Source organism: Xenopus laevis, chromosome 3L, assembly GCF_017654675.1.
Source record: "Xenopus laevis strain J_2021 chromosome 3L, Xenopus_laevis_v10.1, whole genome shotgun sequence".
NCBI classification, from domain to species: Eukaryota; Metazoa; Chordata; class Amphibia; order Anura; family Pipidae; genus Xenopus; species Xenopus laevis.
In genome coordinates this window covers 97,036,936-97,056,368 of record NC_054375.1, presented here as the reverse complement: position 1 = coordinate 97,056,368, position 19,433 = coordinate 97,036,936, and the positions used below count along the sequence as shown (strand labels likewise).

The following is a 19,433-nucleotide window of genomic DNA, read 5'->3' as shown; positions in this document are numbered from 1 at the left end:
CAATTATCACTTGCCCCTGACGTTTGACGGTATGATCGTTTCCCTGCAGAGCAGTTGGGACCTATGCACAGCATTAAGAGCAAGTAAAACGAAGGGGGAATTTCACTGCATACAATTGGGTTTCTTATAAAAACAGTACACATTTTTTTAATCAAAGTATATTGGAGAAAGATTTTTTTTCATTAAAAAAGTAAAAACGTGATTTTATTTATTTGCTTTTACATCCCTTTTAATACTCCTTTCTTTCCCAGACCTCTCTTTAGATATTCCAAGCCAATTCCGAAACAAGCGTTGTAAGAACCAAGAAAATGGACCAACCTGTACCCTGCGAGGTATGAACAAAATTAATAGACCAACCTGCCCTCTAATCAAGAGTTTCCATTACATTATGGTTTTGGTGGCACGTGATGCAAAGATTTTCTGGAAAATAGGCTAATAACGGACTATGTAAATGAAGTACACCTACAAAGATTAAAAGAAATATAAAGGACGCCTTTATTTTATCCACATGGCATTTCCCAGAAAGCAAGCAATTTTAACAAAATACATTTCTGGTGCACAATAATTGTTCGATATTTGCCAGTATATTAAATATGCAGAAATTTACTCAGCATTTTTTAGTTAACTTTGCTCTATAAACAGATAAAATGAATGCCGAGAGCATTGGCTTACATGTTAAATAATACTGGACTCCTTAATGCCATTAAAAATGGATGGCTCTGTAAGTAACTGTGCAGATTACAGGTTCCCAATGTAGATAAACTATTGTATACATACTCTAGAGCAGTGATCCCCAACCAGTAGCTCGTGGATGTTGCTCTCAGTGGCCTCAAAGCAGGTGCTTATTTTTGAGTTCCTGGCTTGGAGACAAGTTTTGGTTGCATAAAAACCAGATGTACTGCCAACCAGAGCCTCCTTTATGCTACCAGTCCTCATAGCGGCTGCCAATCACAGCCCTTATTTGGCACCACCCAGGAGCATTTTTCATACTTGTGTTGCTCCCCAACTCTTTTTACATCTGAAAGTTGCTCACTGGTGAAAAAGGTTGGGGACCCCTGCTCTAGAGCATGTATTCCCAAAATGGGTGTATAACCTCTCTATTCGTTTAGGAGGAAGCATGAAGGCTAATGAGGTAAAAAATCAGGGTGGTTAAGGCTTGCTTACTTTCTGGGATATTGCTGAACAAAAATCAGGGTGACCTTTTCAATAAAGATTTATTTATTCTGTAAACTTGGTATGAGTGGGGGTGATGTACAAATTTTACATACCGTTACCTTGAAACCTACTTTTTATTTTTATATTTGCAAATAGGTAATCTGTGTGTATTGAAACATTTCTAATACTATATTATATTGTATACAGTAGTTCATTGTTCAGATTCTGTATAGCTTTCTCTTCATTTTACAGTTTGTCTAGAAAGCTTTCTCTGTGCTTATTAAATTTGGATAAACTTTCTGCTGACATGATGCTTGATGAAGTGAAATTAGGAAATACATGGGGCAGCCAATATTATTGCTTTCCAGCAGCATAGTTGCTTTAAATACTAACAGCCTAAGGCTTATTTGTATTTCTGTATTGTATGCAGCTAATTGGCTTCTTGTCTATTGTCTTGGCAGCAAATCCAGAATTCATCTGAATATTCTCTAATTCATCATTATCCAGTCCAGGGTCATCTGCCCCCATACATTTATAATATGAGATGAAATAATTGATTGGTGTGATTGATGCTTGTGTATATTTATAACATATACTATACACTGTTTAATATATTTATAAAATGAAAAAGCAAATTATTGTTATTGAAGAGCACCTTATTGAATTCATTTTCAGTCTGGTTGACACTTTAAAGCATAAGTAAACCTTTAAAACAAGTATAAAAAATTAAAAATTGGTGAGCATGCTAGTCTAAGCACTTTTGCCATTTATATTCATTATTTTTATTGAAGGATTACATGTACTGTTAATATAAATTAATTTTGTTACAATAGCGCCATCTGCTTGTTTCTGACCACTAAGTAGCTGAAGAAGTGGTCAGAAGTAAGAAATGAGCCACCTGCTGGTCGGTTTCCAAACCATTTTGACCACCAAGCAGTCATAGAAGTTGTCAGGAGAAAGAAAAAAAAAAGTGAGAGGTTTCTAAAAAATGTTTCTAACCAGAAGAACATCAGACCTCCCCTCTTTCTTTCGCCTGTCAAATTCCACAACTACTTGGTGGTCAGACTGGTTGGAAACTGACCAACAGGTGGGGCTTTTGTAAACCGTACACACATACTTTCATATCTTGGAATTAAAATAAATAAATAATGAATGTAAATTGCAAAAAGTGCTTCGAATATTACCCTCATCAATTTTATATTCACTCGTTTTAATGGTTTACTTATCCTTTAAAGTGTCAACCGGCCTGAAACTTACTTCAGTAAGATACTCTGCATTAAAAATGTATTTATATTTGTAAAATCCTAAAGTGTCCTTATTGCTGATGATCAAACAGGTTTTATGTTGGGTAAATCCACTGCTTTAAACCTTAGACGGCTGTTCCTAAACTTGGCTACTCCTCACGATAACAAAGGGCAGAGGTCAGTTGCCGCTCTTGACATATCTAAAGTGTTTGACACAGTAGAATGGCCATATATCTGGGCTGTTCTTAGACAATTTAACTTTGGTGAAGCATTCACAAACTGGATCAAGCTGCTATATATCGTCCCTAATAGTGAACAGAGCCCAGTCCGCCCCCTTCTTTTTGAAAAGTGGCACACGCCAAGGATGCCCCCTATCCCCGCTCCTCTTTGCCTTGGCTATGGAGCCTTTTGCCCAGGTTATTAGGTCAAGTCCTTTGATTCAGGGGTGGCGAATTGGGCAACATGAAGAGCGCATACAGCTCTATGCTGATGACACTCTAATATACTTAGGTGACTGGGTTCTTTCTCCACAAGCCTTGTTCACCCTGACTACCAACTTTGCCCGAGTCTCCGGTCTGGTTACAAGCCCAGCTCAAGTGGACCCGCTCCCCTCTCAGGGTTGCCCCACTGCTTTCCCTTTTCTTGTAGTTCCTCAATTCACATATCTCAGGGTGATAATTAAATTGCCTTTGACTGACTTCTATATGACCAATGTATTTCCCTTGTGTGATATAACTCTGGCTAAAGTCAAAGCGTGGGAATCCCTGCTGCTGGGCCCCATGGGTCGCATTCAACTGTTGAAGATGATTCTCCTCCCCAAATTGCTATACATGCTCCTGCAGGCTCCCCTGATGATTCCTCAGAGCTTTTTCAATAGAATGGAATCCCTTATTAGGCAGCTGATCTGGGCCTTCTCCAGACTGAGAGTAAGCCTTTCAAACCTAACTAGGAGTAAAGACAAGGGAGGTCTTCCAAATGTATATTTGTATTATCTTGCGACTCAACTGAGCCATTTGGCCACCTGGGTGGATGCTGCGCATCACCAAACTCTGTTTACATTGCAGCAGCAATTACCGGGTACTTCCCTCACCCCCCTACAATGGCTACTGGTTAAAGGAAAACTATACCCCCAAAATGAATACTTAAGCAACAGATAGTTTATATCAAATTGAATGACATATTAAAGAATCTTACCAAACTGGAATATATATTTACATAAATATTGCCCTTTTACATCTCTTGCCTTGAACCTCCATTTCGTGACTCTATCTGTGCTGCCTCAGAGATCACCTGACCAGAAATACTACAACACTAACTGTAACAGGAAGAAGCGAGGAAGCAAAAGGCAGAACTCTGTCTGTTAATTGGCTCATGTGACCTTACATGTGGTTTGTATGTGTGCACAGTGAATCTTACAATCTCAGGGGGCGGCCCTTATTTTTTAAAATGGCAATTTTCTATTTATGATTACCCAATGGCACATACTACTAAAAAAGCATATTATTATGATAATGGTTCATTTACATTAAGCAGGGTTTTACACATGAGCTGTTTTACTCAGTATCCCTTAGAAGATGATGACTGGGATGAACTTCTGGAATCCTCCTCTTACGCTTCCCTCAACTATAGGGATAGGATGTTACAATTATTTTTTGTACACATGGCTTACTATACACCTGCCAAGCTACACAGAATTGTCACCTGAATGCCCCCGATGTCATGTTGGTAATGCTTCCCTACTGCACATGGTAGGGGATTGCCCCGCTTTAACATTGTATTGGTCCAGAACTCTGTCCTGGAGGGTGATATTCCCCGTACGCCTCAAGCTTGTCTGTTATTTGTTGGTCTAAAAGAGAAATATACACATTGTCAACGTATTCTAGTAAGTGAATGCTTATTTGTTGGGAGGAAATTGGTAACCAGGAAAGGATCAGTTACCCCCCACCTATGGGCAATGGCTTTCTGAGGTGAACCAATTATATACAATAGAAAAACTAATAAATAAGTCTAGAGGCTCATCCAAAAAAATTCAAAAAATTTGGGACCAATGGTTGGAATAACTGGAAGCCCCCTAGCTTTGCTATGATGAGTCACTAAGGGGATTACGGGACTCGTATGACTTTGTCTATACGAGTGCTATATGATTTCAGAACATGTTAATTATGCTTGGAGATGTCCTTCTACACTGTATACCTATCTTGCTAGTTCCTTGGTAAACCGTGGTTTAAACACTGTATATGATGTGCTGATTTTTCAATAAACTTGCCTGAGTTAAAAAAAAATAAAATAAAAAAGTATTTATATTTTAAATGTTTAATTATCCTTTTAAGTTTGATATTCGTATATGTTCAAACAGCTGTATGATACTGATGTAAGTTTGTAGTTGGGGATTTTGACACTTATTTTGTCTCTCTTGAAGACTGTCTTCGCAGCTTTACAGACTTAGAGGAACTAGATGAGACAGAACTCTACACATGTCTAAAGTGCAAAAAGAAACAGAAGTCCACCAAAAAGTTTTGGATCCAGAAACTACCAAAGGTCAGCCCTTGCCTCTTAGTATTATTTAACTATCTCATTGTGGAAGATGGAGAGACAGATAGTGACTATTCAGTGCTTTTAAGGGACAATATACTAAAAATGTTTAAAAAAAAAATATATGGCTGTAGGCTGGGGAGATTTTTTTTGTGCACTATATTACCATTTAGGGACACCCCTGCTGACACCCACAATTTTGGCATGATAGCTGCCCTTTAATAACTATTACAGAACAGCTGTTAAAAACAGATAAATTTATTCCAGCAAAGCTAAAAGCTGGAGCATGCTTTGGACCCGCTGATGTAAATTATAGTACCATGTGTAGTGTGTTTTCTTACTTAGATTTAATATGAAACTCCTTATATTCCTCTTTAATATTCCCAACAATCAGGTGCTTTGCCTACACTTGAAGAGGTTCCATTGGACAGCCTACTTGAGGAACAAAGTGGACACATATGTAGATTTTCCTCTACGAGGATTGGATATGAAGTCATTTTTGTTAGAGGTAATGTGCATTACATTTGTTCTTCTGTGTCTCTGAGATTATCTATATGTTCTTGTTATGTATTACGGATTTTTTTCATTAACTCTTTGTTTAATAATTCTTACTCTTCTTTCATTCTTAGCAATCTTAGGGGCATATATAATCACATTGGAGACCAACATCACTGGTGACGTTGCCCGCAGCAACCAGTCATATATTTGTGTTTGTTTTCTAACTTCTAGGTGACTGTTGAAATCTAATCACTGGTTGCTATGGGCAAAGCCAACTATGATTTTTTTTTTTCTTCAATGTTTTACACAGCATGATAATTAGACCATTTCTCCTACATGAAATTTGAAAACCCTTAAAGCAGTTAGTTACTTAAAGGAAAACTATACCCTCCAAACAATGTAGGTCTCTATTAAAAGATACTGAGTAAAACAACTCATATGTAAAACCCTGCTTCATGTAAATGAATCATTATCATAATAATATACTTTTTTAGTAGTATGTGCCATTCATAATCATTATAGAAAATTGCCATTTTAAAAAATAAGGGCCGCCCCCTGAGATCGTACGATTCACTGTGCACACATACAAACCACATGTAAGGTCACATGAGCCAATTAACAGACAGAGTTCTGCCTTTTGCTTCCTCACTTCTTCCTGTTACAGTTAGTGTTGTAGTATTTCTGGTCAGGTGATCTCTGAGGCAGCACAGATAGAGTCACGAAATGGTGGTTCAAGGCAAGAGATGTAAAAGGGCAATATTTATGTAAATATATATTCCAGTTTGGTAAGATTCTTTAATATAAACTATCTGTTTATATTCATTTTGGGGGTATAGTTTTCCTTTAAAACTGACTGCACCGAATCCAGGATTCAGTTCGGGATTTGGCCAAATCCTTGTTCCTGGCCGAACAGAATCTGAATCCTAATTTGAATATTCAAATTAGGGCCAGGAAGGGAAATCCCATGACTATTTTTTAAACTCCGCATGAGTTTTTGTTGCTTACTATGCAGTATCCATGAAATGTTTTTTCCTTTCTGTGCTAGCGTAATAATAATAGGTAGTGCCAAGGTTGAGAGTGAAACTAGGGCCCCAGAGCAATAGCCAGTAATTTCTTTTGGGGTTTATTCTAAACTATTTCACAAGGTTTTAATGAATATGCAGAGTACAGTATAAGGCAACATTGTGCAAATTGCTGTTTGTAATAAACATGTGACTGTGTGTACAGTGTTAATTGTTAATGCACTTCTATATGTTCGGACTTTGTTATAATAGTGAGATGCTCCAGTTTACAGCACGTATCTATTCTAGTGTTCATTCATCTTTGAAAGTACATATGTAAAATATATATATATATATATATATATATATATATATATATATATATATATATATATATATATATATATATATATATATATATATATATATATATATATATATATATATATATATATATATATATATATATATATATATATATAAAATGTGTTGCTAATACATTTGCTTACCCCCCAAACGCAGCCAGAAAATATTGGTCCAGAAAGCTGTCTGTATGATCTTGAAGCTGTAGTTGTTCATCATGGCTCGGGGTAAGTCTGTGACTGTTGGACTGAGATTAATCCTAATGTTGGATACTACACAAATAAACCTCATACCATAAACTTGCATATAGGGGCATATTTACAAAAAGGGGACACTTCTCCACAAGTCTTTGAAAATTGATCAAACAGTGAATTGGGTGTCTTATAACCCATTGACCAGTAGTCAAACATTCCCTCTACTCTCTTCTGTTCTTTGTCTGATGGGTAATTTATTAAGTTAGATTAAAACTAACAAACGTTAAGAAAGGGGGTTACCTCCGGTGTACAACTTGCAAATAAAAGATGCGTTTGTAAGCAATTTGGATATTTTATGTTGTGTGTGTTGAGTTAAATAACTTTTTGAATGCTTTTTTGTCCTTTTACTAATATATAAATGTATTGCAATTTCATTGCTTCGTTATTCTAATTCTTCTCTCTGGCTATTTTGCCTAATGCATTTTTCTCTGTTTGGTTTCAGTGTTGGGTCTGGTCACTACACTGCCTATGCCACCCATGAAGGGCGCTGGTTCCATTTCAATGACAGCACAGTGACACTTACAGAAGAGGAGACTGTGGCAAAAGCAAAAGCCTATATTCTTTTTTATGTGGAACGCCAGGTTCCTGCCACAACTGAGAAACTATAAATACCTCTTGCCAGAATGGTAGACTTCTCCCTCTCTGCCCCAGCAGGGTGTTCTCCAACCTCTCGGCTAATACTTGATTAGACATTTTTTTTGTGCACTTTCTCACATCCCATCAGATAACTTTTTTTATCCTGCATTATAGTAAAGTAATCCACTGTCTGCCAGTGAATAAAGGAAATCATTTTCCTTACCAAGTGAAGTACAAGTACAGTTTGTGTATATGTAGCTTTCCTACATATATTAGTGTCAGCGCACAAATCAATTATAGCAGATGTATAGCTTGTGTCCCTCCAGCATCCAATAGCAGTCTAAGGATAACGTCACACTTGCTACTTTCTCCAAAGGAGCACTTCGACTGGTGGAGAAATTTTCAAACCCACCCTTCATTCTTGTCATTGAGTTTAATACCACCTGTCGGTCACCCCTGGTATTGTGTTTTTTTTTGTTTTTTTTTTTTTAAGCCTGAAAACATTGTTTTAGACTCAACCTCCTTTACCAGCTGTGATTGGTTTATGTTACTGTCAATGACAGGGGCCACGTCTCTGCTAGTAAAAGCTGTGACATTAACATTAAGGTGTATGACAAGGGTAGCTATGTGTGTTTTCCTATTTTCCTAGTGATTGCGCTCCCACATATTAACATTAGTACAACACGGCTGCTCTCAAACATGTATAATGTGTGTGTGTTGAGTCCCCAGTTATTTTTGAATTTTTAAACATCAGTACCTCTTAAAAAAAAAAAAAAGACTTGTTTTTTTTTTTCAATGCGGTAATTCTGTTTTGGGGGTCTTCCCCATGTGGTTTTGAAATGGAGTGTCTTCATTAGGACTCTGTGTATCCACATTGCTGCTATAAAATGGAGAAACACATAAGCAACTGTAATTCAGTTTGTAAAGAATGATGCCTCTTTCAAGATGTTTGGACCATCGGGGATATTGCCTTACATTCCATTTCACTTCTGGTTGATAAATGAAACCAACAGGGCTATTTCTCTCCCATAACTGTGTCAGCATAGCCATATAGTAAACACAAATAGTGCAGCTCATGGACTGCGAAGCCAAAACTGATTTGGAGCCTGAGAGACTGGTTGATGTGTGACGACAGCGCAATTGATATATGTTCATTCCAGGCATCAAGGGTTCTACCGTTTGTTTTTACAGGCATGTGTTCTGCTGGGTATTTAAAGAAGCCGTGTATTGCACAATAGACTTTCCAAATGCTTTTATCAAACAAAATCTGCAATCTTTCCTTGTGTGTGAATGACAATGACTCTGGCAGTGATAGGAATAGTGCATTGAAAGTACCAATTCTGTGCCTAATCTCTTGTCGCTTCCCATTTGCAAATTACAGTCCCAGTGTACAGCTGTACATGCTGAGCTCAAGGGGTTGCATCTCCGACAAACCTCAGCAGATGCAAACTGTATGATGCTGTTAATCTTCTTTCTTTTAGCACCTGCTTCATTGACTTGCCCTTTAATCTCCAATGTTCTTGTTCTTCTTAACCTCTTGGTTACTCAAGCAAATGTGTCTGATCACATGATCTGTTCTCTGACACTGCTAGTGATGATGGCATTCAAAAAGCTGACCAGTACTAGGCACCTTATTATAGAAGGATAAACACAAAGCAACAACAAAGCAAAAGCAGTTTATTTCTTCATGGCAGTTCCATGGCCTGCCCGTCTGTTACACTCCCTTACTTTGTCCAGATAGATGTGACCAGTTACGTATGTGCAGGAGAAAGCTGTTATTGGCAGGAGTCTGTGTGCTGCCACTACTTTCTGCAAGCGTTATTGACATTTTTTTTTTTTTTAGAAAGGATTAATCCCCAGCAGCCCATAACTGCACAAGATTGTGTGTTGCTGGGAATTTTAAGTCCACAAGACTCAAAGGACCACGGGTTACCAAATCTTGATTTGAGGGACGGCAGCATGAATAGTAGACAAATGGTAAAATGAAGTTAACTCTTAATTCCCAGGATTATTGCACCCTCCCTACCCCTGCCAAAACAGGACATTTCTGCTTGTTATTAGCTCATACTTTGTGCAGTTGTTATAAGACTTTGATGTGTGGTTTGAGTTTTATTGTTCCATGTTAGTTGTATAAATTAATTTGCAATCTGGTGTACCTCTGATTTCTGCAGCATTGCGTATGTATATCATTGTACTGGAAAAAAAAGCAAGATTATTCACTCTGCATCAATCTGGATTCCTTTTATTCAATAGTCTGATGGTTGTGATAAAGCAGCACTATTGCATGTGAAGCCTGCGAGCAGCATTATGTCTCCTGACTGGCATAGAGGTATATAGTTATCAATGAGTCAAACCAAGCTCTCTCTTTACTTGTATACCATTTATAGGTTTATATTTATCAACAGGGGAAGTGAGAGTTCCCCTTTGAATATAATCTCTATAAAACCCCATAGGAGTAAATGGAGAACATTTACATTCAGTAAAATGGTAAATTATGAACCAGCAAACTGCCCCTATAAAGGATTGTCCCCTCTGCGAGGCTGCTGGGCTTTCAGTTTTCAGTTATATTTAATTAATACAAGTTGATGGGCCTAGAGGCTATATGGCAGCCACATACACTGCATCCTCTTACATAGCAATTTAACAGGCCTTTTGTTGTCGCATGAACTCACTGATTTCAATGGAGATAGCAGAGGCAAGCATTGGAGCTCCAGGCTTCCAGCTGAACATCCCTTCCCTAGTTTGTCAAAACAATAAGGATAAAATCCATTTGAAGCTGCTGGTATGTGGATGTCGGTCCTGTTCCTTTAGGCCATAAAGAAGTTCTGCAGGAGCCCCAGGGACTTGCCTCATCTCACGGGGGTGTGGGAAGGCACCATATAGTGGGGATGTAAGGGGTCGCAGAGAACTGTTGTCCCGTGTAATGATCTCAATGCACTGGTCAGAGCTCCTATTTAAGAGTTACTCTACTATCCATTTATTTTTATATTATGCTAAGACATGAATGTCTCATTTAGGGATGCACCAAATCCACTATTTTGGATTTGGCCGAACCCCTGAATCCTTTGCAAAAGATTCTGCTGAACCGAATCCTAATTTGCATATGTGAATTAGGGGTGGGAAGGGGAAAACATTTTTTACTTTCTTGTGTTGTGACAAAAAGTCACACGATTTCCCTCCCGTCACTAATTTGCATATGCAAATTAGGATTCAGGTTCGGTCGGATTCGGCCGAATCCTGCTGTAAAAGGCCATATCCCGAATTGAATTCTGGATTTGGTGCTTCCCTATTCTCATCAGCTACTCTCTGTGGCTTTTCCTGGTTTGTCAAGGTGTTACTCTGCGATTATTTGCTACATAAAAGCCTCCATTCTTTGCTGCTTTTTTTGCCACAAACTGCTGATGGTCTTAGGGTGCTGGGAGTTGTAGTTTCATGATCCGATGTCCCTCCCAGTGAATGAGTTGCTTAAACCCAGGGATGGCAGTTGTGTTTGTTGTGGAACAGGTGCCTGAGGCTTCGCAGACATTTGCTGGAGCAGCTGTTAGTGTTTTGCTACAGACACTCATACACAACTCCAGAGCCCACTCCTGCTACAAACCAAGATACGCCCTTAAATATCGGCTTTTTTAAGGTTCAAGGAATTCATAAGCATTCAGCCAAATGAGGTTGCCCAAATTTCCAGGGAATTAGACCTGTTGTTAATATCCATTAAGCAAGCCCCTGTGCTACTGTGGCACAACTTAAAGTGCCTGATAATTCTGTCTATAAATAACTGACAGCTGCTCTCTGACCCCAGCACCCTGCCTTATATGTCCACCATTACAGCACCTTCACTACTGTCTCTTGTACACTCGCTGAAGCACTCCCTTCCAGCCGGTAGGTCTCTTCTTCCTTCCTTTCATAGGCACATGGGGAAAGTGATTGCACAGAGCAGGGACTCCTCAGAATGCATTCCCACCAGCAAGTACACCGCATAGTGTTACACAGTTAATGTTGCTCAGAGATTTGTGTGTAAGCCCCGCACACCACTGACTAGGATTAGTCCAAGGCTCCTCACAGAGTGACGCTATGGAAAACATGTACTTATTGCTACTTTTTATTATTCGTCTTTTTATTCAGGCCTCTCCTATTTATATTCAAGTCCTTTATTTAAATAAATGTATGGTTGCTTGGGTAATTTGGATCCTAGGAACCAGCTTGCTGAGATTGGAAACTGGAGAGCTGCTGAATAAAAACAAAAAAATAATTATTATATATATAATATTTTATATATATAATATTAATCCTTGTATCATACTAAAAGTTAATATAAAAGGCGAATAACCACTTTGAAGTGAGAACTTACAAATGTTTATTTTCTACATGAGTCAGACTAGAGGGAGTCCTGGGCAAAGCAGAAAAGCTGGGGTTCAGTATGGGGGTAACAACCTACATACAGATTTAACGTTCTACCCCAGTATCCCTGTGCTCTGCTGGAGGGCTGCATCTCAGAATCACCCTCCATTTCTCGTTGCTCTGCTCTAAATCCAGCTCTAGCATAAGGGCATCTGTTTGACTAGAAGAGATTGTTACAGATACAGTATATCTACAATTGGGAACAGCTTCATTTCTGCCTCTACTTCTGTATCTCACCCTTAATATCCATAAGAGAGAGAATTGCCTCGGGGAGCGAGTGCAGGTGGAGTTTTACCCTCTGGTTACAAAACATTCATGGAGCCTGCTCTGTGTATTTGCTGCTGATACTGATCTGATGTACCAAACCATCGCTACAAAGAGACCTTCCCAATAATCCAGAGATATAAATCAAATCCACTGCTCGTCTGGCTCATGAATTATTACAAGAATATAAATCTGAACCCGCAAATGAGTCACTTTTATGTGATTATTATGTGGTGGGTAACGTATGATACTCTGATCTTACAACCCCTGCCCTCACCTTGTTCCATTGTAAACTGATGATTCTGGGACTGAAAGACTCTGCTTTCCACTGTGGCTGCTGCGCGGATTCTCTGGAAACTAGAGGGATATCGAGTCCCAGAATCAATGACTTCACAATATAAAGGTGCTGGATCACTCTGAGCCTAAAGCTGGGCAAACGCAGCTCAATAACTTTCACACTGAGACGGCAGATTGTTGGCCCTTGAGTGGTGCTTGCTGACAGGCCAACCCAACCGCAATCAGGCAGATCTTGATCAGACAGGTTTGATATTCCCATTGGATCGAAGACCACATCTGTGTGTTAATGTGGCCTGTGTTTGTTTCACCAAACAAGCGGATCTTTACACATATGGGGTTATTTATCAAAGTCCGATTTTATCTGGGTTTTTTGCATGTATTTATAAATAAAAATTCATGATTTTTTAAAAGTCCAATTTTATGAAAAAAAAAAAATCATCGTAGTTTAGTAAATAACCCCCATATAGTCACCTAAAGAGGGAAAATTGATCGGTCCCAGTGAAATCTATCTATGTTTGCAGGGCCAAGCAGGCAGCTACTCTCAGTTTTCCTGGCTTCAACCTGACAATATCGCCTGAAATGGTCTTTTTATTTGATGGACAAATTGTACATTTTAACGATTGTTTCGAGATAACCGTCTTCTCACGATAGTGATTGTGTTAACGTGATTTGACATTTGGTGAAAGCAGAAAATGTTTTGTAGCCGCTGCTTTGGGTCTCTTCAGGGTTGACACTGGTAGTAATTTAATGGGGTGTCATAAGAAAAAGAAAATGTGCTTCTAAACAACATTTATTAGTTGCTTCTCCCCCACACCCCCAGTGTTTGGATAACGTTCTGCTGCTATTGCTCCATTCTGAGCAGCTTCCCAAGTTATTTGCACGTAAAATTATTATTGAAAGCAGCATTTGCTTAACTCCTGGCTAGGTTTTAAGGGCTCTTACTGACGAGCGTTTTTACCTGCGCTCGCCTGCTGGGCTGTACTCACACAAGCGCGTGTAGGCACTGAACGCAGGTTGAGACGCAACATGCTGCATTTTTCCTGCGTTCGGCGCCTACACGCGCTTGTGTGAGTACAGCCCCATTGGAATGCGTCTATTCCTGCGCTCCCCTGCGGCTGAATGCAGAAAAACGGAACGCAGGGAAGCGCAGGTAAAAACGCTCATCAGTAAGAGCCCTAAACAATACTGCAAAAGTCTTGGTTCCCCAGCAAAGACAGGTCTATTAATCAGCTGTCTTGTCTTACATTGTATCAACAGTCTGAGCCACCAGGGCAGAGAAAAGAAAAGGAGAGACAAACACTGCTTTCAGTAACATTACATATATATATATATTTATATATATATATATATATATATATATATACAAATAATTTAATAAGCCAAAACATTTTTTTGGGGGGGGGGTTGACATTCCCTTTAAGTAATTAAAATATAATTTATTGCTGCCCTGCACTGGTAAAAATTGTTGTGTTTTGCTTCAGAAATTACTATGGATTATACAAACCAGCTGCTGTGTAGCCATGGGGGCAACCGGAAAAAGCACAGGTTACATACAGTCATATGAGAAAGTTTGGGAACCCCTCTTAATTCTTTGGAGTTTTGTTTATCATTTGGCTGAGCTTTCAAAGTAGCAACTTCCTTTTAATATAAAACATGCCTTATGGAAACACTAGTATTTCTGCAGTGACAAAGTTTATTGGATTAACAGAAAATATACAATATGCATCATAACAAAATTAGACAGGTACATAAATTTGGGCACCCAACAGAGATGTTACATCAATACTTGAACATTATCCTGAATTCATCTGACCCTCTACTTTAACAAGGGCCCCAGTCCCTGAACTAGTCACACAGCCCCACAGCATGATGGAACCTCCACCAAATGTGACAGTTGGTAGCAGATGAGTTTTTTGGAATGAGGTTTTCTTCTTGGAATGAGGTTTCTTCGCTTTTTGTTATGACCAAATAACTACATTTTTGTCTCATCAGTCCAAAGTACTTTGTTCCAAAATGACTGTGGCTTGTCTAAATGAGCTTTTGCATACAACCAGTGACTCTATTTGTGGCAGAAAGGGCTTCTTTCTTGGCCTGCCAGACCCGGGGTTTACAGAAACTGTGCCTGTGGCTTCCATTTCCTGATAACATTCCTTACAGTTGAAACTGACAGTTTAAACCTCTGAGATAGCTTTTTGTAGCCTTCCACTAAACCATGATACTGAACAATCTTTGTTTTCAGATCTTTTGAGAGTTGCTTTGAGGATCCCATGCTGTCACTCTTCAGAGGAGAGTCAAACAGAAGCACAACTTACAATTTTCCACCTTAAATACCTTTTCTCATGATTGGACACACCTGCCTATGAAGTTCAAGGCTTAGCGAGCTAATCCAACCAATTTGGTGTTGCCAGTAATCAGTATTGAGCAGTTGTAAACATTCAAATTAGCAAAATTACAAGGGTACCCACATTTTTTCACAGCCAGTTTTTCACATTTGATTTAATGTCATACAACTGAATACGGCTTCACTCAAAATCTTTGTTCGAAAAACACTCCAGTACTCAGATGTTCCTGGGAAATGAAAGACATACCACTGTTATCTATTTTTGTTGAAAATGGAATAAATTATTATGCAGGCTGATGGGGAATTCCCAAACTTTTTCATATGACTGTAGCGCATTAGCTCTGTAGAACACAGGTCACCTGTCTCTAGGTCTATGGGCAACTTGCAGAACTCATTTTTATATAAATATTTCAGTGGTGGCATTCATAGTGCTTTATATTAAGGGGACTGTACTCTCTATTGTTTTCATTGTACCAACGCAGAGTCCCCTGTGGAAGTGTATGGGTTTGTTGGCATGAGCAGAGTCCAATGATGCACATTACCCAGCTGTACCCCGAGTGCCTCCTGTATCTCTTCTTCTTCCTGGATAAACACAGCCGCAGATGTTTGGCACAGACCTGCCACAGACTTATGCAAGTTTACCGGGAGCCATCTTTGTGGCCAGTTTTACATTTCACCTGCCCTGCAGAACTGAACAAGAAGAACTTTATCCTGGGGGCAGCTTTGAGATCCTTGTCTATTTGTTGGTACTCCAGTCGGGTGAAAGTCTGTAACATTGAGGATTGGTGGAAAACTGCCCTGCAGAAATCAATGTGCAGCCAACATCAGAACATAGTCAGCGACTTCCTTCTGGCAGTCAGTGAAAGGTCAGTGCCACTGCCAGTTTTTATGCTGAAGCCTCTGGGCTTCAATTTCACTTTGAGTGATTAGACAATCTGCAACTGGTTTTGATTTTTTATTTGTGGTTTTTGAGTTATTTAGTTTTTTATTCAGCAGCTCTCCAGTTCTCAATTTTGGCAATCTGGTTGCTAAGGTCCGACACCCTAGCATCCATGCACTGATTTGAATAAGAGACTGGAACATGAATAGGAAAGGGCCAGCATAGAAAGATGAGTAATAATAAGTAGCAATAACTTTAAAGGACAAGGAAAGTCTAAAATAGAATAAGGCTAGAAATGCTGTATTTTGTATGCTAAACATAAGCATGAACTTACTGCACCACAAGCCTAATCAAACAAATGATTTATGCTTTCAAAGTTGGCCACAGGGGGCTGTCATCTTGTAACTTTGTTAAACATCTTTGCCTGACCCTGACTGTGCACATGCTCAGTGTGGTCTGGGCTGCTTAGGGATCGTCATAAACAAAGCTGCTTGAGTTCTGCATGGCTGGTAAGTAAGGTGTGGGCTCCCCCTGCTGTTCATAAGTATGATTGTTTCCCTGCCCAGCAGTTAGGGACCATCTGACAATTCCTATCCACAGCAGTAAATGAAGGGAGAATTTCACTGCATACAGTCAGGGTTCTTATAAAAACGGTACACATTTTTTAATTAAAGTATATTGGAAGTAGGTTTCTTTTTCATTAAAGAAAATAAAAATGGGATTTTATTTTTTTCGCCTTTCCTTGTCCTTTAAATCTGTAGCCTTACAGAGCTTTTGTCTTTAAAAGGGGTCAGTGACCCACATTTGAAACCTGCGAAGAGTCAGAAGAAGGAGGCAAATCATTCAAAAACATCAAAAGCAAAGACAAGTTGCTTAGAATAAGCCACTCTATATCCTACTAAATGTTAACTTAAACGTGAACCACCCCTTTAAGATTTTTAGAAGAGCGAATTTGTTTGATTGACATTGTTTATGGTACAAATGGTAACATGTTCATGGCCATCTTGAGTCCTTTAGATACAGTATCTGTGTTGTATGTTTTGCCATATTTAATTGCCTGTTTATTTGAAAAGTTCCAAGACTACACAGACAACAGTGCAGCTGGAGTTATTTGTACTTGCACTGGCTAAAGAAATCTGCACTTATTCATATTCATATATATATGAAACCTAAATCTATTGATAATCAAACAGCAGAAAATGGGGATTATTTATTAAACTCCGAATGTCAAAAACTCTAAAAATGTGCTTGGTTTTTTTTTTTTTGCTATAAAATCCAAATTTTAGTGAAAAAAAAAAAACCTTGCATTTTTCGAGATTTATTATACCCCAAAGATGAAAAAAATCCAAATCTGAAAATCCAGCATCTCCGACCTGCTGAGGTTGTGTATAAGTCAATGGGAGAGCTCCCTATCTTATTTTGAAGTTTCTGTGGTCTGCGCTGAAATTAGCCTGAAAATCTGACTTTTTGGGCAAAAATCAGAAAAATCTGGCTTTTCGGGAAAAAGCCTGAAAAAAAGTGATTTGGGAAAAAAAATCCAAAAAAAATTGTACGATTCAGATTTTCGCTAGATTTGATCAAGTTTTTTTAAAATAATAAATAAGATCAAATCGTGGATTCTAGTTTGCTTATACTTTTTTTTTTTAAATAAAATTATCAGAAAAACTCAGATTTTGATAAATAAGGCCCATAATCTATACACTCATCCTGCTGAGGTGTTTCATAGTGAATTTTACAAATTCTTTTACTTAGGCATATTTATATGGCATTAGCATTCACTGGAGCACTAACTAAATGGAACGTCTCTATATTAGGTGCCCAAACCTGCAGTCGCTGACACTGTCTGGCTGTGCCCATGTGAATGACGACATTCTGATCGAGATCCTTACATGCTGTTCCAACCTTCGCAGTCTAAAGTTAGAGAACTGCTCTGGGGTGTCGGACAAGATGTTGGCCATGATCCCTGTACTTGCTTGTCACCTGAACACTCTCCATGTCAATTTCTGCCGCAATATAACCAAGGAGGGCCTTTATTTTCTGCAGCAGTTTTGCCCAGGGCTGACTCTTCAGGCAGACAGAAGTGCGGGGATGGTTGCGGATAGAATCCCAGAGGAGAAGATTTTGTTGCAAAGGACAGTCAGGAAGCTGATACTCAGAAGAGACAAGTTAGTTTAACATCAGTACTTGGCAAGTGAATGGCAAACAATGCATAATGTTAGACTGGCAGTAGACTGATAGAGGTGTGAGATACAATCAGACTTTGTGCAGGAGATGCAGGAGGACAACAAAAAATGTTTCTATTCAGGCTGTTAATGAATGGCTGTAACACTGACATGCTGCTAGGAACAACTACACCATGACTTCTATGGGGTTTCAATTAACACACTGATTAAAGATATTTGGCCTCATTTACAATCCTGGGGGAGCGCAAGTGTGTGCCCTTAGTGCTCATTAAACCAACCCCGGATTTGTGGAGAGGCCACCAAGGCCCAGGCCAGCAGGATTTTGGGGGGCGGGATGAAGGACAACCACACCCACACTGGGGATGTGCAAAAGATACCATTGTTTTTTAAATTTCCCGTGCACCAATCGCCATTGCTCTGGTCCCGATGAAAATTTGAGCAAATACTGTAAAAGGGAGGGGATGGGGGTGACAAACGAAAGTGGGCCTAGGGGCGTCCGCTATGTAAGTCTGCCTTTTTAATGCACTTTTTACCCTACATAGGGCAATGTGAATGAGCCCTATTATTTACACAGGGACTGCAGCTGCCCCAATGATATGTGCACAGAGTATCATAAATAAGGGTAATTGCACACTGGATGATTTGCAGCATTTTGTCAGTTTGTGGGAGTAAGAGGAGAAGCTAGAAATAGCAGCAATTCCTATCCAGTTGAATGGGAAGCAATGTGTTGGGTCGTGACAAGTATTTCTCTCAGTGCTGCGTTTCTAGCAATACAAACTGCTCACTAGACACACGCACAGCATTTATCCTCCTCCTACACTTCCCTTGTCCCATTACCATTCACTAAAGACTCCTAGAAATATGAGGTGCAAATAACCCCACAGTCAGTTACCCAAAACCATATATAAGGATAGAGAAGGGATGCACACTCAATAAAGAAAAGAATAATTATTAAACAAAGGTGGTATTTTAAAAATTCTCATTTGCCAATAATGAGAACACCCTAATACTTCCCCTTGACAAAGGCTATAGTGCCGAAACGTTGGGGTATTCACATTATTGGCACGTGTATCTGCTCCCTGTGGTTTGTCCCTTTTTGCCTTAATCTTGTAACTTGGTGGTATGTATATATGTGTATTAAGACTGTTGTACATAATCAGGACTGGACTGAGAATTAAAATAGACCCTGGCATTTCAGGTACACAGAGGCCCAATCAGCCCACATAGAGGCCCAAACAGCCCTCACCAGCCCACTAAATACTGACTTTCTATGGGACCTTATAGCAGCCCCTCTGGCATTTGCCAGAACCCACAGATTGCCAGTCCGGGCCTGTACATAATATACCAGTTTGTCTGATGTACTGTATATCTGTTTGCTATACACTATATAAAAGAGAATTTTTAAAATACCACCTTTGTTTACTAAGTATTCTTTTCTTTATTGAGTGTG

At 39.1% G+C, this 19,433-nt stretch overlaps 2 protein-coding genes across 2 annotated transcripts in view; both read left to right on the top strand.

The window, feature by feature from the left end:
- The window catches only part of usp3.L (ubiquitin specific peptidase 3 L homeolog), a 28,288-nt gene extending 19,889 nt beyond the window's left edge, over positions 1 to 8,399 (top strand). Inside the window, 5 exon segments of the mRNA NM_001097080.1 lie at positions 252 to 332; positions 4,819 to 4,937; positions 5,326 to 5,439; positions 6,953 to 7,020; positions 7,490 to 8,399. Coding sequence (NP_001090549.1) covers positions 252 to 332; positions 4,819 to 4,937; positions 5,326 to 5,439; positions 6,953 to 7,020; positions 7,490 to 7,655 — 548 coding nt within the window. The 3' untranslated portion in view covers positions 7,656 to 8,399.
- A 2,477-nt stretch (positions 8,400 to 10,876) lies between these two features.
- Positions 10,877 to 18,947, top strand: fbxl22.L (F-box and leucine-rich repeat protein 22 L homeolog). The gene is made up of 3 exons (XM_018251718.2): positions 10,877 to 11,499; positions 15,403 to 15,786; positions 17,615 to 18,947. The coding sequence occupies exons 2-3, from the start codon at positions 15,449 to 15,451 to the stop codon at positions 17,973 to 17,975; spliced, it is 699 nt and encodes a 232-aa protein (XP_018107207.1). The 5' UTR covers positions 10,877 to 11,499; positions 15,403 to 15,448; the 3' UTR covers positions 17,976 to 18,947.
- The last annotated feature ends 486 nt before the right edge of the window (positions 18,948 to 19,433 follow it).